The 24,049-nt window shown below is 51.8% G+C and overlaps 6 protein-coding genes across 6 annotated transcripts; 3 read left to right on the top strand and 3 right to left on the bottom strand.

Annotated features, from left to right (window-relative positions):
• Positions 1-197: 197 nt before the first annotated feature.
• IUM83_15421 (Vacuolar ATPase assembly integral membrane protein VMA21) lies at positions 198-745 on the bottom strand (the record flags this gene model as incomplete). The annotated part of the gene is made up of 4 exons (XM_067940236.1): positions 198-324; positions 416-449; positions 518-627; positions 696-745. The coding sequence occupies 4 exons, from the start codon at positions 743-745 to the stop codon at positions 198-200; spliced, it is 321 nt and encodes a 106-aa protein (XP_067784605.1).
• A 155-nt stretch (positions 746-900) lies between these two features.
• IUM83_15420 (putative metalloprotease family M67C) lies at positions 901-2,986 on the top strand (the record flags this gene model as incomplete). Its single annotated transcript, XM_067940235.1, has 11 exons — positions 901-1,064; positions 1,179-1,205; positions 1,322-1,400; positions 1,486-1,797; positions 1,861-2,003; positions 2,067-2,190; positions 2,264-2,311; positions 2,391-2,480; positions 2,554-2,631; positions 2,713-2,753; positions 2,824-2,986. The coding sequence occupies 11 exons, from the start codon at positions 901-903 to the stop codon at positions 2,984-2,986; spliced, it is 1,269 nt and encodes a 422-aa protein (XP_067784674.1).
• A 242-nt stretch (positions 2,987-3,228) lies between these two features.
• Positions 3,229-4,228, bottom strand: IUM83_15419 (anamorsin; the record flags this gene model as incomplete). The annotated part of the gene is made up of 3 exons (XM_067940234.1): positions 3,229-3,342; positions 3,420-3,492; positions 3,579-4,228. The coding sequence occupies 3 exons, from the start codon at positions 4,226-4,228 to the stop codon at positions 3,229-3,231; spliced, it is 837 nt and encodes a 278-aa protein (XP_067784676.1).
• Positions 4,229-14,376: 10,148 nt separating this feature from the next.
• Positions 14,377-15,418, bottom strand: IUM83_15418 (Replication protein A 70 kDa DNA-binding subunit; the record flags this gene model as incomplete). The annotated part of the gene is made up of 2 exons (XM_067940233.1): positions 14,377-14,932; positions 15,000-15,418. The coding sequence occupies 2 exons, from the start codon at positions 15,416-15,418 to the stop codon at positions 14,377-14,379; spliced, it is 975 nt and encodes a 324-aa protein (XP_067784618.1).
• A 2,844-nt stretch (positions 15,419-18,262) lies between these two features.
• IUM83_15417 (K Homology domain, type 1) lies at positions 18,263-19,447 on the top strand (the record flags this gene model as incomplete). The annotated part of the gene is made up of 1 exon (XM_067940232.1): positions 18,263-19,447. One exon carries the CDS (start codon positions 18,263-18,265, stop codon positions 19,445-19,447), a length of 1,185 nt encoding a protein of 394 aa, XP_067784675.1.
• Positions 19,448-19,659: 212 nt separating this feature from the next.
• IUM83_15416 (Alkaline phosphatase D) lies at positions 19,660-21,429 on the top strand (the record flags this gene model as incomplete). Its single annotated transcript, XM_067940231.1, has 6 exons — positions 19,660-19,896; positions 19,976-20,079; positions 20,170-20,353; positions 20,415-20,482; positions 20,556-20,795; positions 20,862-21,429. The coding sequence occupies 6 exons, from the start codon at positions 19,660-19,662 to the stop codon at positions 21,427-21,429; spliced, it is 1,401 nt and encodes a 466-aa protein (XP_067784654.1).
• Positions 21,430-24,049: the final 2,620 nt, after the last annotated feature.

Raw genomic sequence — 24,049 nt, 5'->3', positions numbered from 1 at the left:
ATGAGACCCCATTGACAATGATATCGGTTGCGGCGGCAGGCTTGATCTGCACTGCTTTCAACAAAACAGGAGTAGGCCCTGACACCATGGCTTCGGGCCAGTGAAACCTCACGCCAATGCCTCTTGCATGCGACGTCCGTTTCAACCATGGTCGATTTTGATCAATTGTTGCACTCCACCATGTCTATAGGATATAACTATTGCTCCTTCGCCTTGGCGAATCGTCCCACCGGCGGCGCCACCTCCTTCCTGTCGTCCTCCTTCCACGCTGACAAAATGTAGAGTCCAATCACGATATTCACCGACAGCACGGCCGTGAACCCACTAATAGCACCCCAACACCATAACAAACCACGCGCAGGGGTCAGAGTTTACTCCCAAGCGACATCTAAGCCGAGTTGCTTGCTGCACGAACCTCCACGCATCCGCGTACTGACTGCCCGGCATGCCTGCCCATGGCACAACATCAGCCACACTCAGCACTCAGTCAGCCCCCTCTGCATTCTCCGCTGCGTACCTGGCTTGAACAAGCTGCGCACGCCGTAGAACGTGCCCATGGGCACCACGACCATCAGGATCGAGAACAACACCAGCTTCTGCAGCACCATGCGGTTGTGCGCGCGATTCCTGCAGCGCCGCCAGCGTTAGCCACTCGTGCTCCCAGACCGCGCTCCACTTGCCTACGCCCGACTTACCCGGCCGCGCGCCGCTGCATGCCGCCCAAGCTCTTCGTCTCGCCTGACATCCTACCAGCGCTTGATCTTTTGCGACTACAACAACTAACATCGGTCGCGAGTTTGACTTGGTCTCCGTATGCTCACCCGATTAAGTCCGAACTTGAAAGAGCTGTGCCTTTCACGTGGCAGCTCTCTTGCATTCGAAAAAGAGAGCGCTGTTGTGATGGACGTCGGCGAGCGGTTGGTGGCGCGGCGCGCGCACCTCGCGCCGTTCTGCAGCGTGGACCCCGTGAAGCAGCACCTGCGTCTGCAGAGCTACTACCAGTTGGCGCGCCAGCTCTATCGCCAGTCCGAGACGTACTTCGCCGAAGGCGCCTGGGACAACGCGTACGTGTCGTGCCGCCGGTCGCGGACGTTCTATTTTTTAGCGCTGGCTGCTACGTGAGGCGAGGAACTCAGTGTACCATGTGCTCGTCTTCGGGGCTGTGTGCTGTGATTCAGCTACGTGTTCCTGGCCAAGTTCATCAAGTAAGATGCCGCTTGCTGCGAGTCTTGGCGAGAGAGAGAGAGGAGGCTGGCAGAGAGACCTCACCAAGGCTGCGTTCTATATTTTTTGTTTATTTATAATTTGTCGTACGTTGCAGACTGTGCTCCAAGGTGATCACAGCGCACCACGACTATGAGCTGCCTCGATATCAGAAGGAGCGCGAGTGGGTGCGCTCGGTACGCTTGAAATTGGCGACGCACAGACTGGATTTTTGTGTGCAGTGGGGATATCTTATGATGGGCGCTGTGGCTGTGCACGTAGCAAGCTGCAGACGGATTCAAGCTCTTCGACGCGATTCTGGATGGCATGGAGGCGGAGGAACTCGAGTATTTGGAGTACGAGCGGTCGCTAAACCAGGAGAAACAGCAAAACAATGCTGCACTCGCCACGGAGCAGGCGAATATGAGCGCGTTGGAAGATCGGCTGAAGGCCATGCGACTGGCTAAGAAAAACGCCGAGCAGTCAAAGGTACAGGCGGCAGGAGCAGCAGTAGAGAAGGAAGGAGTGCGCTCACTCCATCAATCAGCTCCAATGAGGGCGCAAATTAGTCGCCCGCTTGAGACGCGCCAAAAGGTAAGGCATGATTCTCCGTTACGTTTTGGTATTGTTATGTTTTCTGACGATGTGTGTTCCTAGGAACGAAGCCAAACTGTATCGTATCCCTCGGTGGGAAAAGCGTCGTGGATGACCCCGGATGCTGCTAAGCCTTCTCACAAACATTATTCTGCGCCGCCTCTCAGTCGTCAGCGATCACAAGAAGCGATTGCAAATTTGACCAGGTGGGTATATATTGTCAGGTGTTTGTGTATTTGCATCGCTTTGGCACTAATAGGGCTATGCAGTGGGAAGATTCGCACGCTTGAAATACCAGCAGGCATTATTGCGCAGTTCACATTACTGGCTTCTCCGAACACCAACCAACCTCCATACGGAATCGAGACCTGTGGCATATTAGCTGGGATTCTGGTGCGGAGCTTTGGTGATTTAAATAGCGATACTTGTCATCCCCGTCCCACTAACGCAATTGTTTTCCTGTCAGCATGACCGGAAGTTGGTTATTACCACACTAATCATCCCAAAGCAAGAAGTGCGTGGCGAAGTATCCATAATAGGATCCTTGGGGTTGTGTGGATGGACGCTAACCGGCGCGTATGTGATTGCTGAAGGGATCATCGGATATGTGCACTATGACGAACGAAGAGGAGCTGTATGATTTTTGCTTTAGTAATGAGTTGCTTACTCTGGGATGGATTCACGTAAGAAAGCGATGTGGTTGGGAGGTAAACTACACCTATGCTCACTGGCTGATCCTGTTTGTATCTGATGCAGACCCATCCTAAACAAGACTGTTTCTTGTCGTCGGTGGATGTCCACACTCAGTGTGGGTTTCAGTCAATCTTGCCCGAGGTACATGTCATACCCCTACCATCCCGATGATGCGTTTCACGAAGAGCCCACGGTTACTCTGTTTGTCTTCCTCTCTCCCAGGCTGTCGCAATTGTTGTTGCACCAAGCGACCCACACAAGAAGTAGGCAGATCGCTTTTCTGTTGTTCATAATGCTCATCACTGGTACTGACTAATGCCTGCTGTGCTACAGTGTTGGAGTGTTTCGGTTGACGGAACCAAGCGGATTGCAGCTGATTCAGAACTGCAATCTGACGGGTTTTCACACACACCCAAGTCAGATCGAAATCTACTCAAATGCATTTGAGTGCAAGTGGATGGAGCAGATTACTGCTCAATTGATTGACATGCGGTAGGCAACCCAGCGAGCTACTAGCGCTAGAATTTGCCGTGAACCGTGTTGCCCTATGTCCGCGCTGCCAAGAAAAGACCGAAATATGGCAATAAACAAATGAATGGACGTACAAGTGAATGCAGTACCTTTCGGCAGGCTGTATTGGTGCGTCTGCTACTGAGCCAGCACGACCTCAATGGATCGACTGCAACTCTTACAGGGTTGCTCAGGTTTTGGTGCTTACTGCTGGACAAATGAGCGAACTTAGATATCGTCTGAGTTGTCGAGGTTAAGCAGAACTTTCTCCATGCCAGGCTTGAAAGCAGGCTTGCCTAGGAAGGGGCAGCTGCCGCATCGGAAGGCGTCGCCCTTGTAACACTACAGACACAGCAAAACACAAGTTTAAGGGTCAGACATGCAGGCATGTAAAGGGAAACAAGGTAGGAGGATCTTACGTTTCCACAACCCGACACCAGCTTGTTGAGGTCCTTCTCGGACATGACAGGCTTGTCCTCCTCGTCCTTGAGACTGCATTCACAGACATCGGCAGCATGTAAGTTCTTCTGCACCCTCCTATCCTAACCAGACAACAAATCAACAGCAAAGCGGCTTACCCGCAGGTGCAGTTCTTGCACGCGCGCTTCTTTCCTCCGACCTTCTCGCCGCAGTCAGCCTTGGCTGCCTGCAGGACCTCGTCCGTGTCGTCCAGCAGTGTGTCCTCGTCGATGATGTCGTCGTCCTGCGCATCATCGTCGCCGAAGTCGTCGGCGAGCACAGTCCACTTCTTGATGGGCTGCGCCGTCGTCGTGGCCTTCTTGGCCAGCGGGATGGCGGCGCTCTCGAAGGACTGCTTCTTCGACGAGAAGCTCACAGCGCCCGCGAACTCCGGGTAGAACGGGCTGGCCTCCTCCTTGTCCGCCGTGTCCACGAGTCCGGCGATCATCAGCGCCATGAGGATGGCGTTCTTCTTCTCCTCCTGCACGTTGGCCACGTGCAGCTGCAGCGCGCCGCCGTTCTTCAACAGCGGCAACATCGCGCTCAACTCGGCACCCAGCTGCTCCGTCTGCTCGTTAAACGCCATGACGACGTCGAACGTGCCCTCCTTAACGGAGCTGCTGGCCACCGTCTGCGCGATGTCGGAGCCCGTCGCCACCGAGAGCACCGTCACGTCCGTGACCTGCGGGCTAACCTGCTTCAGCTGCTGCACGGCGGCTGCCGAGTCCTGCAGGCGCGTCAAGATCGCAACGTTGCCGAGGAGAGCCATCGCGTGTGTTGAGGTGTCCCTTGCGGCGTTGAGCTGCACCAGAAGAATTGCGTAGTGATCGTAGTGATCGAAAGCCAAGTATTTGGATGTGGCTGCGGGCGCCACGTTTAAGCAGTGGACTTTAAGTTTGTATGCAATAGGCTTCTCTATGCCGCCGACTTGACGTTTGTATGCAACAGAGAGCTGATCGCGCTATCAGGGCGGTCTTAGATGTGGCAGATACCATTTTTAATGAACATTCGCAACCGACCAGCATTCCTGTGGCAGTCCCAGGTGGGGTGTCACGCGTCCTTTGTTGGGCTTCTTCTATGAAAAGGATGGATGGCGGCGCATAGTAAGTCGCAGGCAACTGTTATGCAGGGTTTGTTAGTAACGGTAGTTCTTCTGAACTACTGCTAGAGTTTTCCGGCACTAGAAAATGACATGCTGTTTACTGGTAGAGCTCAATTCATTTCTTCTGCTGGCGGCAAGTCGCCGCACGGCAGTCGCAGTCGCTGTTCAACTATTGTAAAAATTGTAGCCTGAAATATCATGTTAGTGTAAGTGGATGTTTTTGTTGTGTTCAATGTTGGCAGTGGTAACAATATGTAATTGCCAGGGTTACACAGAGGCAACATTTCAATGTTGCTCTAATCAGTGCCCAACTTGTGATGTTTATTACCAACTTAATAATTCCAAATAACTGGTATTAGGGATGGTAGACATCTAATACCGATTGGCAATACCATTATGTAAAAATTGTGTATCGCAAAACTGAACGGGAAAAAATCTGCCCGGCGTCCGAAGGAAAGCGCTTTTCCCAGAAACAGGATTTCATGCATGTTCCCTACTCGACCCTACCAACCACAAGGAAGACGTGATGGGCGCGCAGATGCTAATCTCTGTCACGTGGCTGTTAAGTGTCTTGAGCTCTTGAGTGAAAGTCCACAACTGAGTTTGAATTAGATGCTCGAAGTTTTATCTACGCTCCTCGTAGTCCTAGGATCTCTCGTAGTTCTCCTTACAAACTAATTCTACTTCAACATCAACATCAAGCATGTGCCAGAGCTTCGCAACTGAAGCCTGGTAAACAGCAACTAACATGCAGCTGTGCTGGTCATCGAGACCAGCACGAGCGTTCTGAGCAGCACGTCACTGCGGCGGCTCACAGTCTCCTCCACGCGTGCCCTTGCAAGGCCGAATGCGACGAATGTGCACCTTCTCGAGGTAGTGGCCCTTGTCGAGGGTGAGCGTTCCGTGTTCTTGCACCGCGATGACTTCGAAGGGGCCATCAAAGAGCGGCTGCATTATACCTTGAACGCCGGCGTCACAACGCAGGAGAACGTGGTCACCTGGGCGATACGTCCGTTTAGTTCTGTCTTGGTTCTCCCGTTCATTGTGTGCGCGCACCTGCTCAACTTTACGCCGATGTTCTGCAACCCAGTCAGTCTTGTGGGTAATGTCCACCAGCATGTCGCGGCCGAATGCGAGCTGAGCTGGCGACGCCTTTAGCATTGAGTGGCTGGAAGCCCTCATGGCGAACATCGTGTTGTTCAGGAAATTGGCCCAGTCTTCTTGTGTCTGAATGTCCTTCGTCCTCATTTTTTCACCGATCACGCGATGCACACGTTCAATCACCGCGTTAGCTTGCGGGTTTCGCGTTGTCGTGGGTACGCTCTCTACACCATAGCTATCGAGCAACTCAGCGAACTCCCGTTTGAACTCGCTGCCGCCGTCGTGAATACAACGCGCTGGGCGCGGGTAGCGTGCGAACCAGTATCGATCCATTATGTACGCGGCCTCCATACTCGTTGCGTCCAGAGTAGGTAGAATTTCAATGAGGCGGGTTGCCGTGTCGATGATCGTCAGCGCGCTGAAGCGCTTCTTGCCGTATGGTCCGATCGAGTCGACCGCAATCTCAAACCACGGTCGGACTTCGACCGTCTTCGGAGGCAGTTTTCCGAACCGAACGGTGGGGTGCTTGGCCTTTAAGCACACGACGCAGTTATCCACAAGCTTGTGCACGTCGGCTTCCATGCCACCCCAGTAGAACACCTGGGCGATGGTGTGTAGCATCGTGGCTGCGCCCGGGTGCAGCAGCAGGTCGTGGTAGCTCTGCACGAGACGCTGCCGAAGTTGGTTGGGCACCAACACTTTCTTTGACACAGGGTGCACTAGTAGCATGGTACCAGCAATCTCCCGTTCTTCGCTTCCGGCGAGGTCCTTGTCACGCTGTTGTTCAGCTGCTATTACCCGCATGTTCACTGCAAAGTCTCCGTCCATTGTCGTTTCTGCAACCGCTGCCAGCTGAGGTGTTGTAGTCTCCTCCATTCCTGAACGTGCTACTATTTGCAGCACCGCTTTCTCCTCCAGTTCGGCGCTAGCTTCGTCAGAGATGGGCAGGCGAGACAGCGCGTCAGCAACCATGTTGCTGCTACCCGGGATGTAGTGGAAGGTCGGACCAAACTCCTCAATCTCCAAGCGCCACCGCATCATGTGGACGTCGTGAAACGTAGAGTAGGTCAAATTAAGATGGTTGGTATGCAAGTGGAGCTCCTGGCCGAGCAGCATGCTGCGGAACTCGCGTAGCAACAGCAGAATGCTCAACAGTTCCAGTCGGTTGGCTGGGTACGCCGTCTGCGCCTCGTTGCACTTCATCGACCAAAAGGCGAGAGGCTTGTCGTCCTGCGTGATCACCGCTCCAAGTTGCAGCTTGGACGCGTCGGTGTAGACGTGAAATGGGTGACCGTTTGCCGGAAATGCAAGTAGTACGCGCTGTGCTAGCGCGTCCTTCACGGCATCGAACTCTGCTTGCTCGTCGGCAGACCAGCGGAATGGCTGGGATGGAGAGGTAAGCCGTGTCAGCGGGGCGAGTAGCTCAGCTCGCCGGGGTAGCATATCACTGTAGAAGTTGACCATTCCCACGAATCGGCGTACCTGGCGACGATTCCGTGGCGCAGCGATCGCCATGATCGCGGTTATCTTGTTTGGAAGTGCGGAGATGCCGTCGTCGCTGAGCTGATAACCCAGATATTCGACTACTGAAGCGCAGATTTTGGACTTCTTGCGGTGTAGCGTCAAGCCAAAGTCGCGTAGGCGACGAAATAGCTCCGCCAGATGCTGCGGGTGCCCCTCGAAGCTGTTTGAGGTCACCAATATATCGTCTTGATAGACACGAACATAGTCCAGGTCGCCAAGCTCTTCGTCCATGCAAGCTTGGAATTCATCGGGTGCTGTAGACACACCCATCGGCAGCCGCAGGAAGACAAACTTCCCGAGCGGCGTAGTGATCGCAGTGATAGGTCGGCTCTCCGGAGCCAACACACGAGTGTAGTAGCTTGATGGCACGTCGAACACCGACTTGTACTTCGGCTTCTCCACGGAGCGCACCATCTCCTTGGCGTCCCGGGTCGGGTAGTAGTTGAGCTGCAACCACTCGTTCAGTTTCCTGAAGTCACACACCAAACGCACGCTGCCATCCTTCTTAGCTACCACGAACGCGGGCGACGCCCACATAGACGTCGAGTCTCGCTATAGCACACCGATGTCTACCAGGTGCTGTATCTCGCGGCGTGTTGCGTCGTAATACGCACTCGGAATTGGAAATGGTCGAGCGGCTACGGGTTTCGCGTTGGGCATGAGTGGCAAAACGTATGGCTCCTTCTTCATCGTCCCCAGAGCGCCAGTAAAGAGGTCCTCAAATTGGCTCACCAACTTCATTACTTCGGCCTTCTGGGCCTCCGTCAAGTTGCTACCTTTGAACATTGCGTCTAGCGGCACTTCCTCCGGTTTAGTCCGATTGATCTCAGCTCGGCACTCGGTATCCGCCTTAAGTACTGCAGCGAATGGTCTTCCGCTTCGAGGCACCATATCCATCTGCAGTTCAATTCCATCCCATTCGATAATGCCCCGCTCGAAGTCGATCACCATGCGTTGCTGTAGCATGAAGTCTCGACCTAGCATGACCGGGTAGAGGAGCTCGTCCGCAACACGGAACTCGTGCGAGCAGGTTCGGGTCTGCGAGAAGTCGATCATCTTAAACGTGGCGGCCGCGCAATGGGTCGTCCTCCCAAGCGAGCCATCAGCGTTGCGGAATTGCGCGTCTTCACGCCGCAGTTCGATGTGCTGGTTAACCAGCTTCGTCGTTATCCGGTCCATTGCAGACCTGGTGCATCCAGTGTCCAGCAGCGCTGGCACCCGGTGCTTGCCCACGAGGAGTTCAATCTCCATCCTAGGGTCTTGATCACGTTGCATGGCTCCTCGGCCTGTCTCGCCGCCCATCACGGCCATCGCGTCCTCGCTACCAACACTATAGAAGCGCATCGCGGCGAACTCTTCGTCCTGCCGTTTTTTATAGCACTCACCATCGCAGCCATCTTGGTCATCTGCGTCTGCATCGCAGCCATGGCACTTGGTCCCCTGGTTCGCCGGCCAGGGTAGTTGTTGCCACCACGAGGGCGGAATGCAGGAGACGCTGGGTTCCGAAAGCAGTGGTCGTCATTATGGTTATTTTTCTTGCAGTAGTCGCAATATTTATCCCCTGCCACGCGGGTGCTGTTCTGGTGGTGCCGAGGATCTGCAGGCTGCCGACGAGGCCCGTTGTCGCGATGGCTTCCCTGTTGCTGCTTGGGCGCGTTGCGTTTGGGACGGCCGTTTCGGAGAATTGCCTCGTCGTGCTCGTTCCTTTCAATAAGTTCAAATTGCGTCTCAATGGACGCCAGGTCCCTGATGCGGGAGATGCGATTAACCTCGACCTGCCAGTCAATTGGCATACCAAGTCGGTACATGCGAACGGCATCTGCTTCCGCCACGGCTTCGTATTCGCCGTGCTCCAGAAACGGGATCACACGCAGGAGCATGCGAAACTTACTGCTATATTGCCGCACGGTATCTCCGCGCTTTTTCTTTACCTGCGTGAGCTCGTCCATGAGCACACCACGCGTACCGACTGGGCAGTGCCTCGCTGTGAGGTGCCGAAGACCCGCGATTGCAACGTCCGGCCTCAGCTGGGCCTCTTCGCGGACGAAATCGTTGAAAAAATGGAGGTCCTCGTCGAACAGGAGGAGCTGGGTGTCCTCCACGAATGCGAGTTGGTCTCCCGAGTCGTACCCGTACTGCATGAACGCCGAGTACTCTTGTAGGCGCAGCATCCACTGCAGCCAGTCTTTGCAAGTCCCTTGTCTGAACACTGGCACTTTTTTCTTCACCGTGGTGCCATTTTGCTTCACCTTTGTGAACGTTATCTCTTCAGTCATCGTGAGTTGTAGTGTCGTAGTCGTCACGCTACGATTTGCTCGAGCAAATTGTCACGTGGCTGTTAAGTGTCTTGAGCTCTTGAGTGAAAGTCCACGACTGAGTTTGAATTAGATGCTCGAAGTTTTATCTACGCTCCTCGTAGTCCTAAGATCTCTCGTAGTTCTCCTTACAAACTAATTCTACTTCAACATCAACATCAAGCATGTGCCAGAGCTTCGCAACTGAAGCCTGGTAAACAGCAACTAACATGAAGCTGTGCTGGTCATCGAGACCAGCACGAGCGTTCTGAGCAGCACGTCACTGCGGCAGCTCACAACCTCTTCGACCACGCCCCCTCCTTGGCGTCTTTGCTGAAGTCGATCCACAGCTTCCGTAGGGTAGCATTATGGTACTACTTGTAATTCGGGTGCCTTGACCACCTCACTCCAAGTCGCATACCGAGACAGCCCTGTGACGTTGACCAACGCTTGTCGTCGACAACTTCATATCTGAGAGCCGAAAAATACCATGTTCTCATAGCCTTACCTTAAACGAGAGCTTTGCGTAGGCTGGGCCAGCTAAAGAATCCCGGTTGAAGCGAAACACGGCGGTGGTTTTGGAAGTGTTGAGTCGAAGGGGGGGGGGCATTTCAAGAACAAATAACAGCTGTCGTACGTAATATACACCAAGCATCCCCGGAGCAGACGCCCAAGCGAGCTAAAAACACTCAACTTGAGAGCTCTCGCTGATCAAACGAGCACATAGATTAAGGTTTTAGAGCTCCCCCTACTAATTCTCTTGAATTTGTTGGCGTCTACCTTCCTTTTTGTATGAAAACTTTTGCGTTTCTTGTGCGTACGAATTCGTTTTACCCCTGGCGACTTTTCGATACAACCACTGTTATTCTGAGCGACAATCCGGAGTTCTCACGAATTTGTTGGCGTCAGATAGCTACCGTAATACACGAAACTCAATACCACCCCCGCAACACATACGATGCTGCTGCTGCTGGTCACCAGCCTGGTGGGGGCAGCAAGATATCTACCGAGAGAGGGAATGAGACGCTTATCCCCCCCCCCCCTCTATCTCCTTCCCTCCCCCCAAGTTCGGGACCTTGGACAGCGTCTCGTCGTACGTGGCTACCTCCACCACAGCTGAAGTAGGAAGATGGGTGGTTAGCGGCCACTGTTTACGTTATCCGCAGGAGTTTAAAGAGGAGACTATAGTCCAGCTGCATCAGTGCCCAGTCGGTGTCGCTAAACTTCATGACATCGCAATATTCGGAACTAGGATTGCATGTACGGCTTCTAATACATTCACCGAACACTGCAGTGGAAATAACACGGTTTTAATTGTGCATTTGAGTCTACATTTGCTTGCGTATGTACTGGTGTTACTACTAACCATGCCTTGGCGTGATCTACAACGGTTTTCTCGAATTTCATTAAGGTCATTCAGCCATTGGAGCTGATTCCTGCGTGGCATCGCAGATTCTCGCTTCTCGCAGACATACGAGGAGGACGCCAAGATGTGCCAGGTGGACATCAGCTACTTCGTCGGCGGCTTCGAGGCCTACTTCGAGAAAAGATGCTGTACTGCGAGCCGGATCTGGTGGTCTGCTTCAATACCGGTATCTGGGGCTGCGACGAGTGGCTGCCTGCAACCCGACTCGTACTGAGCGAGGTGTGCGTGCCACTGCTTGTCACGTCGTACAATGAGCACGAAGCTGGAGACGACGAGGGCGTGTTGAGCTAATGCCGTCCAAGTGGATGTGGCGGCCGGAGAAGAACCCACGCGGTGCCAGGACACCGCGTGTAGAAAGGTCCTGTGATCGCAACTTGCTAGCAATGCGGACTGATTCACGCCGCGGCGCCAGTGCTACATGCTGGAACATCGTAAGCTCAAGGTTATGATAATAAGGGTGAGTTTGTAAAAACATATTTTAAGTAGCAAGGGGAAGTCTCTCGTGGTGTCGACAATAAATAATGCTATGCATGGAGCGGGGGATTGGCGCTCCCCTGTCGAAAGGGAGCGCTCAAATCCCAACGAGCGCGCTCGCAGGCTTTTTGCTGCTCCTGCTCGTTCCCGCGAGCAGCGCTCCCCCTCAGCCCGTAGGATGCTGATATACACTGATAGATTTTCGATATCTCGAACGAGCTCTGGAATCAGAAAAAGCACGTCCTCACGATAAATAAAAGCTGTCGGTACTTACAAACCATAGATTTCGATGCATTTCTATAAAGGCTGTGTAAAGTGGTATCGGAAACCCTGACCGTGGTCCGTATGGTCTATAACGAGGAAAACTGCACCTTTTCAAACTTGTTTTCTAGTAAATTCGTCCGCAAACCGCACATGCCCAAATGGGGGATGACTCCGAAGCTTGTTCGTTCATCAACCGCTGACAACCCGCAATATCACTCGCCCTCGGATAATTATTCTGAAGTTCAGAGATCCAATTACGTGTGTGTACGAGCCCCTTCGTTCCCTCCAACGTGCTCTTCGCTAAAACCAAACGCGCGAGGATCCGTACCGCAACAACACTAAGATGCAAGCTCGAGGCGCGGATCCTTAAAAACCGCTGTTTTTTTCATCCATTGAATTTCTTCATTAGTCAGATCGGATGTCTCGAAAACTCTGCCACTCAATTGCTCTCCAACTCGTCTATCTTCCTCCCGACAGGTAGCTGCTTTTTTTCGCCGGTTCATCCATTGTTTCTTCAAGCGCTGCTGCCGTTCACTTTCTGTTTCTTCCGTTCGCCGATTCTGGAGCTGGATATTTTTCATCACTCGAGCTGCATTATCCGCGATTAAATCATCTACGTATTCATCCGCTAGCCCCACCCCAGATTGCTCGGGCTCAACGCTCTCGCCGCAGTACATTCCTCCGCTCCCGAGCAGCTTCCTCGGCAATCTGATCCACTGTGGACACATGAACTCGTGGTGCTAGTACGCTGATGAGTTCGCCGCGATTGCTGCATCGTGTTCTTGTGCTCCTGGACCGCATCAAGGGTTTTTTGTTCGATCGTCGGCGCGAAAGCGCACTGGCGAGCCTGTCTCTCACACTGCTTCGTCTCTGTTCCACTCGTCCTTGCAGCCGCTTGTCCGCATTCTTTCGCTCTTGAATTTCATCTGCGGTCGAGATCGTAGTTGGTTGTACAGGCGGCACCAGTACGCACTGACGCCAGCGGCACACATACTGGTTTGCGTCACTTTGAAGTTCGACAACATTTTGCCCAGGATATCACCAGATGCCCACCGACCTCGTCCTGAACCTCGAGCTGCGCCCGCCTTTGATCGTCCATGTTGGTGCAGGTATGTAAATATTCTCTCACCTCCATATCCCCGCCCCATTAAACGCCCGGATCCATCAAACCGCAAACCATCTCGTTTGCATCTATCCTGGTGCAATTAGAAATCATCAATCTGTAAGCGATGTAATCCGCATCTATCGGAGCACCAGCCGACAACCTCGGATCAAAACCTTCGAGTACGCGTTGTCCCGCCCTGCCAGCCGTCGCCTCCGTTCCACTCGTCCTTGCAGCCGCTTCTCCTAATCTATAATGGCTCCTGACGGCCACAGAACCGCTTGCTTTCCTCTCAACCTTTCTGTCCTTCTCTATCAATTCCTGCTTCTCAGCACCGAACATAGTCGACTCTGCATCACCAAACAAAGCCGGCTTCTTGTCACGATCTCTCCACGCCCTTCCACCGTGACTCTGACGCCGTTGGTCATCTTGACCCCCCCCCCCCCCGATGTCAGCCCCTTGTTTCTAAGCCGTGATCGCAGCCACGGGTTGATGAACTGCAGGCTGCACTCATCGCGATCTACCTCGGTCTTCTTATACCGCGGAACGCATCGCTCGAGTGGCCCTGGTACGGTATGAAGCCGCCGAACGTTTCCCCATGCGTGTCATTGATGTGCTGTTGCAGCTTGCTCTGGATGTACTCGTCGCACACGTACGTCCAGCGAAGATTTTGGAGACCCTTCACCTGCGCACGCAGAAAGGTGAAAGATGGGTATGATTTATGGGAAGCTGGGATTGGTAGTATTAACGATTTCACCCTTAAATTAATATTCATAATTCGGGAGACAATTTTGATTTACTATATATACTAATATTAATATTACTAATAGTAGTTACTAATAGTAAACTCTAATTACTAAAACGGCCTTACCACAGATTCTGCTCATATTTCCTCATCCGCTCAATCTCTTCGTCGTTGTGATGAAAAATTAGCTGGCGTTGGACTGCTTATTGCCAGAACGTGCGCGGAGAGCAGTTGAGGAGTAACGTGCGTCTCAAGCTCGGGGAGGTTCCTAATGGCCAATATCAGCCGGAATCCCAACACCAGATTTACGACTCGCTTTTGCTCGAGTAAGGTTGTCAGATTTCGCGAGAGTGGTTTCATCCACCTCCGTAGCCTGACTCTACATAGATATCCTTGTCTTCTTCCTGGGGAGGGCTCACCATCCTGTTGATCGTTATTCCCGCAGGTTAGAACCCACCCTGGCCTGCAAAATATACGCATAGAGGTGACCGCGTTAAATCATGGACCACAGTAGTGCTGGTATTTCTGGTGCTTCATTTTTGTTGTGATTCAGCAGTCAAGGGTAATCGACCCTCACGTAATTAGTCCACGTAATCGGCCACGCGTAATCGGCCCACGCTGTATTGGTTGAAAGTTGTTCGTCGAGGATGTGCTGTTGTACAATGATAGGTTTTAGACCAGGCCGCTCGGGCTGCGGCGGAGCGGCCACGGGTTTCCTCACAACGCAGTTCACCAACTACAAGGCATTTGCAGCCTTCCTTCTCTTTCTATAGTATACACCTTTTCAACTTCAAAGTTGCAAACTCCAAGTTCAAAACGTCAAAATGTAAGTTCAAAACGACACAAAATAAAAAACAGCCGACGCCACACTTTATATTGCGTTACCTACTGGCCTACAGGCATGGCCTTCAGCTGTATAGCATCTGCATGGAACTTGATGGTATGCAGCGCGCACCTGTGGCAAAGACCCGGAGTAATAGCTTCTTCCAATAGCAGGTCCGCCGCCAGCAGCAAGTACTGCTCCCGGCGCTCCTTGATGGTGCGATGCGATGGGACTTCGAGGATAGCTTGGCTGTGGCGGGCCAAAAATCGCTTGACCATCGCCTTGAAGGTCGAGAAGCACTTCTCGATCGGGTTTAACATCGGCGAGTATGGCCCTAGGCGCAGTAGCTTGGCCTCCGAGAACGCCTCCTCCTTGAAGACGTCTTCGACGTTGGCATGGCAGGGGGCGTTATCCGCAACAATAACGACGTCATTAAGCGGGGTCGTGAGGGAGATGTGACGAAGAAGGCGCCGCATGAACTCATTGCATTTATCGGAGGTGAACGAGCCAAAGCGCCTCTCTGAGTACGCGAGGCCGTTCTCAGAGATGCACGCAATCACATGAATGTTGGAGCCCTTACTTGCCGTATTCTTGCCGACCGCGCGCTTGCCTTTTAGGCTCCGGTCGCGGCGACGAGAACACCACAGGTTGAAGTTAGTCTCATCAACATAGAAAATAGTCTTACCTGCAGCCATGTAGGCCAGGAGGTTGACGACGTAGTCGCGCCGAAGGAGCTTGTTGTGCTCGAGGTTCCGGTAATTTAAAATTGTTGTCGCGGTGGGTCTGCTTCACGGTGTACGTTCTGCCGTCGATGTGATGCTTGACCGCCTGGCGCGACACCTTCAACGAAAACCGCGCTTCAAGCGCGTCTACCATCTCGTCGAGTGTCAGGTAGCAGTTCTCATCTAGGAGAGTGATCAAATAGTCGACGTGCGCGTCGTCGATCTTGGCGTTCCGCCTGCCACCGCGTGGCTTTCTTGGAGACGCGGCCCACTCATCGCTCTCCTGCGCAGCAGCGATACAGGGGTACGCAGTGCGTCGGTTCACGTCGTTGTTGGCAGCAACGCCGAGCCAGTCTTGTCCGGCTCTGGCGGCGCGCAGCATGCGCTTGATGGTGGCGTCGTCGTACAGCATTGAGCTTGGTGACGGAGAGGCTTGAAGTGGTGAGGATATCGCGCTGAAAAATGGGAAATGAGCTGGAGGGACGCGAAGAAAGCGTTGGTGTTGCTGCTGTCCAGTAGTTTTGGCGCGAGTTCTTGCCGCTAAGAAAAACCTTACTAAATTATACCCCTTCATAATTGCTCACACAATATTATCAGTTTTATCTGTGTGTGTCGTTTTGAACTTACATTTTGACGTATTGAACTTTTAATTTGCCACTTTGAAGTTGAAAAGGTGTAGTATAATTTGCCACTTTGAAGTTGAAAAGGTGTAGTATAATATTATTATACTACACCTTTTCAACTTCAAAGTGGCAAATTAAAAGTATAATAATATTATAATATAATATTATTATACTTGTAGCGCGACCGCGAGGGCGCAGTAAGGCAAGCGGAGCTTCGCTGGTCATAATGATATCCATCCCTATGCGACATAGGTGGGCTCATAAATTATTACAATCGAGAGGAATCACTATCTGGGGCTGTACCATTATGATGGTACAATAAGCACTCATGGCAGCAGTGCAGTGTTAGTGCCACAGTTCGAGCACGCAATGAGCTCGCATGGCGTTAGTAAGTCGTAATATGTTATCTTTGGTATCTGGCAACCACCACAAGAACTCAAGTCATCACGTAGGCAATAATAGGTTGGACATTGGAGCGATTCCCCCTTGTTTTGGACGGATCAAATCGGACCAAATCCCAAATTTTGTTAGAAATATACGCCATAAAAGAGCCATTCACGTTCTGTAGGATGCTATTTGTGAATACGACACACATCGCAGTACCGGATGCAAGCAGTACATTCTTCAGTAAGCCTGGGTATCTTTTTCTGTAACGGCAGACACAAGTTGCTGATAAACTAGCAACTGATGCGTCTATGCACGTTTCCCGCAGTACGATACTACATGTATCCCGACGTAAAAGTCAGCACATCATCGTCTGAAAGCAAATCCTGACTTCACTCTTTAATTATTTCTGCATGGTATCTGGTTTTGGAACGACGGTATTTAGAACAGGCGTATACTGTATAGAAGCACTTTCCTACTAGGAATTGGGGTGGACACGCGTTTGTTGTGTGGTCTGTTTTCCGTAGACCTTTGCTTCTCACTTCGCAATTTGTTTTCCAAGACACACCATCTGCACCAAGAAGCACCAGCAACATCCAGAACCAATCATGCATCTGCCCTACATCCTAATGGCCGCGGTTTCGACTCTCTCCGTTCACCAAGTTCCTGTCACTGCGTCTGTTGGTAGTGACGTTGCGCTAACTGGTGCAATGTCGCTGGTATTTTTGCACTTTGTCAGCGCCGACCAAAGTGTTAGCGACCATACTCGATTTCTGAGATGCAACAACATCGACGAAGGTGATGAGGAAGAGAGAGGATTTGCTGACATGGTTGAGGTTAAAAACTTTGTCAAGAAGATGCTAAGGACGAACTCGTTTTCGGATCTCGAGAAAGCGGAAGAACTGGCGAAGATCAACAAAATTTCGGATGCAGCAGACGACCACTTGACATCGGTGTTCAAGTTTGCAGACAACGCAAACATGCGTCCTGATGATCTGGCCATCCACCTGAAAACTTTCCCAGAAGTGGTCGATGACTTTATGAAACAGGCGGATGAAAAGTACACCAACTACTTGAGGGGACTTGGCAAAGTAAACTAGCCGGAAGAGACGCGATTGCTAACGATGTGAACATTGATTTGCTCGTAGAACAAAACGCGAAGACATACCCGTTCTCTTAACGAATAATACAAATTTTGTTCCAGAACATTCACGATGACATCGTCTAATTACTGTCAAAGTCACTGCTCGTCCTTCACGGTAAAATGCGGTGATAGGATATTGGATCGCAGTTCGACAACTTGCTTCCTCCGTGCTGAAGAAAATGACACTTTAAACTACGTGGTGGATGATATACTGTTTTTTAACGATACTAGTAACAGTTTTAACAACTTTAATTAAACAACTGTTGCTACTAGTAGTAGTGTTTGGGAATGAATGGAAGTATAATTCTACTAAGTACGTGTATGTTATTTGACATTTTAATCCGTTTGCAGGATATTAGTATTATAATATCGTTCTCTGGGTTTTATCCGGAGTAGTTGGGGCGATACGAGAGCAGGTACCAATCTCTATAATATAGGTTATATTATAACCACAGACCCCTGAATCACTTACTTGAAGTATAAAAGATGACAAAGGAATAATTTATCGGGACGAACATGTTAGGTTTTATACATGGGTGGATACTATAATATAGTATTATTATTTAGGAGCGGCATTCGCGTGACAAGGCAATCTGGATGGTGCTTGTAGCCATTTATCGTTAACTTTCGCACAACATGAGGGGAGGTGCATGTATTGCGATGAAAAAACTCGATCTAACGGAACGACGCACACTGGATTTCCTTCAATACTTGACGCCAACACAAGAGGCACTGGCAGAAATAGAGAGACTGCGTAGCTTAGAACCAGAACTTACTTCATGATAAAACCCAGAGCTTCTCCGTGCTTTTGCACGGCTTAGTCGATACTGCTGGAAGTACCAAATAGTAGGATTACTACAGATACAGTATGTATGACTTTTGTGGAGTATTAATTGTAGTCTGCTACTGGAAAATCAAGATGCTAATCAGCCTCTCACTGTAGACCCAACAGCCAATTTTCAACGGGGGGATCTTGAACCATCAATGGTCAAGCCGTTCGACTATCTCGTTTGGGGCGGCTTTACTCCTCAAGATTTGCCCAAGAACCTGGGGAAGTGCTGTTGAGCGTCGTGCGATGAGCTTCCGCTTCACGCGCAGTTTAGCCATGAGCCGGACAAAAGACTTGGAGACCCCGGGTCACGTTCCGGTCGGGGCCGTCATCGGCAAGAGAGGCGCGTACTGCAAGGCGCTTCGCGAGAACCACGGCGTCCATTGCACTGTGGATGTTGACGACCGAAAGGTGACGCTGAAGGGGTCGGGAACTGGCATCAAGGAAGCGGAGGATGAACTCGCCAAGTTGTTTGCCAGCTTTGCCATTGAGCAGAAGCGCGTCTTCGAGGTCGTTGCGCGCGACGGACCCAACCGCTGGTGGACCTTCGAGAAGGAGGAAAACGTCTCGAGCGACTCGGAAGTTGAAGACTATTCGCACCGCCTTCAGCAATCCGGACGTGCGGTTGAGACTGCAAGCGTCAATCGATCGTGGATTCAGGAGTTCCGTGAAGAGGACGCGGCTGCAGTCATGAGCTACCTAACGGAGAAGCCGGTGGGGTCGCTGCCCAAGATCAAGCTTGCGTTTGGGAATCTGTGCTTCAAGCTGAAGTCTGTTCGTTGTGCGAGTTCAACCATCCCGTGGTCCGAGCTGCAGAAGCTGCGCAACGGACCCGACTTCTCGACGCGGTGGTCGAATTACTGCGGACGGACGTCGCCGTCGATTGCAGCTCTAATGGGCGATCTCGAGGAGTGGGTGGAGAAGGATGTGGAGCCACGTAGCTCCATGTCGGTGCATCTGGCAGACAAAGAGGGCGAGTCGTACGACTTGAAGTATCACCTTGTCGACGGTCAGTGGGAACTAAGCAACGCATGCAGCGGTCGCCACGTGCACGGCACCTACGACGTGATTCTGGACAATGACACGTCCTTCCGCCTGCGCGCTGTAACGCGCGAGAAGCTCTCCGAGAACGCGGCAACGGACATCCAGCGCCAGCTTGTCATCTCCATCCCGGAAAGCGGCGACTTCTTCGGTACACGAGTGAGTGTGAGCAGTACGACGACCACCGGGCTGTACATCAAGTCGTTCGAGACGAGGGCAAAAGTGCACGTGGATGTCAATGGTCTCCGCTTCTCCGTCTGCTATCTGGACGAGCGTCAGAAGGAATTCCGTCTCGAGTGCCACTTGTCCGCAGCAGAGAAGGTGAAGCTGGGCGCGAAGGACAACGAGGCGCAGGTGCTGCTGGAGAAGATGCTGCAGGTGCTCGCGTAAACTGGTTGAGGCTACATACAGTCTGCTTACTGAAGTACAGTCAGAATAGTGTAGCCATATCGGAAAAGTCAGGGTTGGTCGTGCGTATGTTTTGCGATCGACCGATCTCATTTTCGCATTTCGTAGCGTTGGGGCGGCGTCTTTGTGTGTGTGTGTGTGCCTTATTCCTCATTCTTCTCCGCTCGAGCTTCGTGTCTGCACGTTTCATTGCAATGATCGGAAAAGGTTTCGCGTCCGCCGTCGCGGCGGTGGCCACCGTCTCCTCGCTGTGCTCCGCGCAGGCCTCGGGTCCGTCCATGACCGTGGTGGAGTCGCCTCGCGTCGAAGAGATCAAGCAGCCGCTGCAGCGCGTGGCCTTCGGCTCGTGCAATGACCAGAGCTTTCCCCAGCCTATGTGGGCCAACATCTCGGCGCACAGCCCGGAGCTCTGGGTCTGGATGGGCGACAATGTACGTTGCTGCAGAATTGGAGCGGTTGGGTTCACATGGGGAGATTGGTGATCAATTGTACTTGGTGTTTCCTGGACAGATCTACGCCGACGTGAAGGAGCTGGGCGAGCCGCGTCCGGTCCCGATCCCTCCTCGCAAGATGTTCGTCGAGGCCACCCCCGAAGAGCTGGTTCGACGATACAAGTACGGATTCTGGGTCGAGGCGGTGCTTCTGTTGGTGCGTCGGATATCTATCCTAACGCGGTGTTGCTTGCTGTGTACTTCTATATGCAGCAAACTGCTGGCCAACGAGGACTACGCGGCTTTCGTTAACCGCACGCCCATTATTGGCATTTGGGACGACCATGACTATGGTATCAACGACGGTGGCAAGGAGTACACGTACCGGGAGCAGAGCCAGCAGATCTTCCTGGACTTTATCGGCGAACCGAAGGACTCGCCTCGCCGCAAGCAAAAAGTGAGCATCTCCAGCCCAGTATCTTGGGTTTGCGATGCTAATGCGCTATGTGTTGTGGCAGGGCATTTACACATCGTACACGGTTGGATCTGGCGACCAAACCATCAAGTTCATCCTCGTCGACAACCGGTATATGAATTATTTTCATAATTTGAGCTGAACGGAGTAATGCTGACGAACTCGCTCGTACGTCAATTCCCAGATACCACCGCGACCCCTACAGCACGAAGAACGGCAACCTTCTTGGAGAAGCCCAGTGGGAGTGGCTGGAAAACGAACTCATGACGTCCACAGCCGCCTTCAATGTGCTAGTGTCTGGAGTTCAAATTCTGCCAGGTGACCGATACCCTGTTGCCGAGTGTTGGGGCCGCTTTCCGAGTCAGCGCGAGCGGTTGCTCAAGCTGATTCTGGCCTCAAACGCAAAGGGTGTCATTCTTCTCAGGTTTGTTGTGCGAAGTTAATGCGTGTATTCCTTTTGGGGGCTAATTAGTTGCTGCAATGTTTATAGTGGAGATGTGCATTTCTCGGAGATCAACCAGGTCGTGTGCTCAAACGGAAAGAATAAGATCACCGAAATCACAAGCTCGGGCTTGACGCATAGCTGGATGGAGTTTCACGTGCCATCGATGAAGTACGTCATGGCTCTACTGTTCACTTACGCGAACCTCGTGTTGCCGTGGGAGTTCCGCCCGACGCAAAAGTCGTTCTACGGTCACCTAAACTGGGGATCCATCGATATTGACTGGCAACACAAGCCTCACCCTATCGCGGTGGTGAAAACCCGTGGCGCTGACGACGAAGTCAAGCTCCAGTACACCTTCGAGTCGACACCTTTCCGCTCGGACTCCCCCGAACAAGACGCCAGTGAATGCAGAGCTCCGCGTCTGATTCCGACCTGGCAACGAATGATTTGGAATGGTCTGTTCGTGGGAGTGGTGGGAGTTTTCCTTCTGTGTATCCCATTGAACGCGTTCATTTTGCTCTGGCTGGTGTGGTTCTTCGTCAAGAAGGGTCTTGCGATGGTTTTCCCTTCCAAGGAGTCGGCGAAGGATATTGACAGCAAGAAGAACAAGTAATTGTAGACCAGAGAGATGTTGTGCATACCAGGAGTTCTCTGTGTTAGACGCGCAATTGTACTCGAAATAGACCGACATTGTTTCTGCCTGCAACCTGTCGTAGTGGAAAAAAAAACTTGGGCTGCATGCCCGATCCGGTCGCGAGGCATCGAACACAACAACTTTACCGTCGCATTTACGATAAAAGGCTCGAGGCCATCGCGGCACGTCAAGCGTCTTTGTGTCGGGACAATGCGCTGAGGGAGGAGATTGAGCGCAACATGAAGTATTATGTGGCGACATCTTTGCAGTGCAGATATCGAGGTTGGAAGGGTCGCTGCATTGCTGCTCACAAGAGGCGACGGCACAAGGCAGCAATTGCAATCGGGAGGATTGTTCGTGGGTTTCTGGGTCGGCGACGGGCAGCAGAAGAAAAAAGGAAGCTACGACAGGTGCTGCACAGCCCAATCGCCCTGAAGCTCCTTCTTGAGAGATCTACGGTGGTGAGAACTATCAAAAACTGGCAAGAGCTACTTGATCCTCACACCAACGAGTACTTTTACTTCCACATCTTCACGCACGACTCGCAGTGGCTCCCACCCGAGTCGTACCAAGAGTTTCTCGTGTGCAAGTGGCCTGAGTGTGCCTTTGTTGCGAAGACTATCCACGAGATTCATGAGCATTACAGGACACTTCATATCTGGTACTGTCCTGTGTGCATGATGAAAGTTTGCACCTCCACTTTCCCGACTTGCCCAATGTGCAAAAGTGTATGCAGTCATGACGCCGTGACAGGTGAAATCTTAGGACCTGGAGAAACACAGCTGCAGATCATGCAGCAGGCTAAAGAAGCAAAGGAAGAGTTACGGCGACAAAAAGAAGAAGCATACCAGCACCGTATGCAGTACTGGGCAGCATTGGCAGGTCAGCAAGAAAATACCCGTGGTCAATCCCCGAAGAAGAAACGGTCCCTTGGGTTTGGAAAAACAAACGGATTGACAGCATCCTCAAATGCAACAGCATCTACGTCTACTTTCGTTACAGACGACCCGGACACTGCAGCACTCGCTCATATTAAGGGTTTAGATCCATCGGTGCTGGAAGTGGAATGGCTTTCTTCTTGGCATCGCAAAGCGAAGCAAGACCACGTTTTTGCCAAGGCTCTGCTTCGATTCGGAAGCCTTTACGTTGGTGATTTTCATGCACGCGACAAGAGCTTTGATGGTTTAGGCGAATTGATTTACGTTAACGGTGGACGCTATGTTGGTCAATGGAAAAATAATCAGCGACACGGCAAAGGAATTTATCAGAGCGGTGATGGCTACGAGTATGTTGGAGACTGGTTAGACGGAAGAAAACACGGTATTGGAATCCAGACTTTGTCGAGTGGTGAGAGATACGTCGGCTACTTCGTAGACGGAAAGATTCATGGCACAGGGGTTCTCTTCGCAGCTAATGGGGATCGTTATGAAGGTCAATTCCAAGATAATTTCCCGAGCGGATTCGGCAAATTTAAGAAGGTTACTGGAGATCGATACATCGGTCACACGATCGATGGTCTGGCAAGTGGAGGGGGGACCATTTCTACAGCTGACGGTGAAGTCTATAAAGGTCACTGGGATAAGGATTTTCGACATGGAAGTGGTGTTTGCTTTTACCCAAACGGTGCAGTCTACTCTGGTGAGTGGTGGCGCGGAAGATGGAACGGAAATGGAATCTATGTTTCAAGTGAAGGTATCAAATACATCGGTGAGTTTTCCAAAGGGAAGCAGCATGGCAAAGGCAAACTTCTGTTTGACAACGGCGATGTATTCGACGGCAATTTCATACATGGTGTGGCTGAAGGATCAGGCAAAACAAAAGGCACCTATCGCTTTTTCGATAGCGGTAACATGTACACCGGTGACTGGGTGGCGAATAAACGACACGGCTACGGCACTTACACATTCGTTGGAGGGAGCAGCTACACAGGGTGTTTCGTGAACGACCACGCTGAAGGTCGAGGAACGATGACGTATGCGAACGGAAACACGTTCAAGGGTGACTTCGTAAATGCTGAAAAACACGGAGAAGGTGTCTATAGCTGGAGAGATGGAAGTGTGTACGAAGGTCATTTTGAGCATGGTCTGATGTGTGGCTTTGGTAAAATTGTTTACGCAACGGGTCATACCTACGAAGGACAATGGCAAGATAACAAGAAGCACGGAAACGGTAAATTTACCTATCGGAATGGAGATATCTATGATGGTGAGTGGCAAGCGGACCGACGTCACGGCTTCGGAACGTTTACTTGGAATCCGAACACACCGCAACAAGAGAGCTACGAAGGAATGTTGAACGACGAGCGTCGTCATGGGAGAGGCACGTATCGCTACGCAGATGGAACTATGTACAACGGTGATTGGAATTACAGCAAGCGCGATGGAATCGGAACATTTACCTGGCCAAACGGAGATATATACAATGGCCAGTTTGTGAATGAGATGCAGCACGGCTTCGGGAGTTTCTTCTGTGCTGCATCGGGTGACACCTACGAAGGGGAGTGGGTGATGAACGTTCGTGAGGGCAACGGGAAAATTTTGTATGCTTCAGGAAAAGAGTTTGAAGGTACATTCCACGAAGGCAGGCGTCATGGGGCTGG

The sequence above is a fragment of the Phytophthora cinnamomi genome, assembly GCF_018691715.1.
Source record: "Phytophthora cinnamomi strain GKB4 chromosome Unknown Contig87, whole genome shotgun sequence".
NCBI classification, from domain to species: Eukaryota; Oomycota; class Peronosporomycetes; order Peronosporales; family Peronosporaceae; genus Phytophthora; species Phytophthora cinnamomi.
This window is presented reverse-complemented; position numbering and strand designations above follow the sequence as displayed.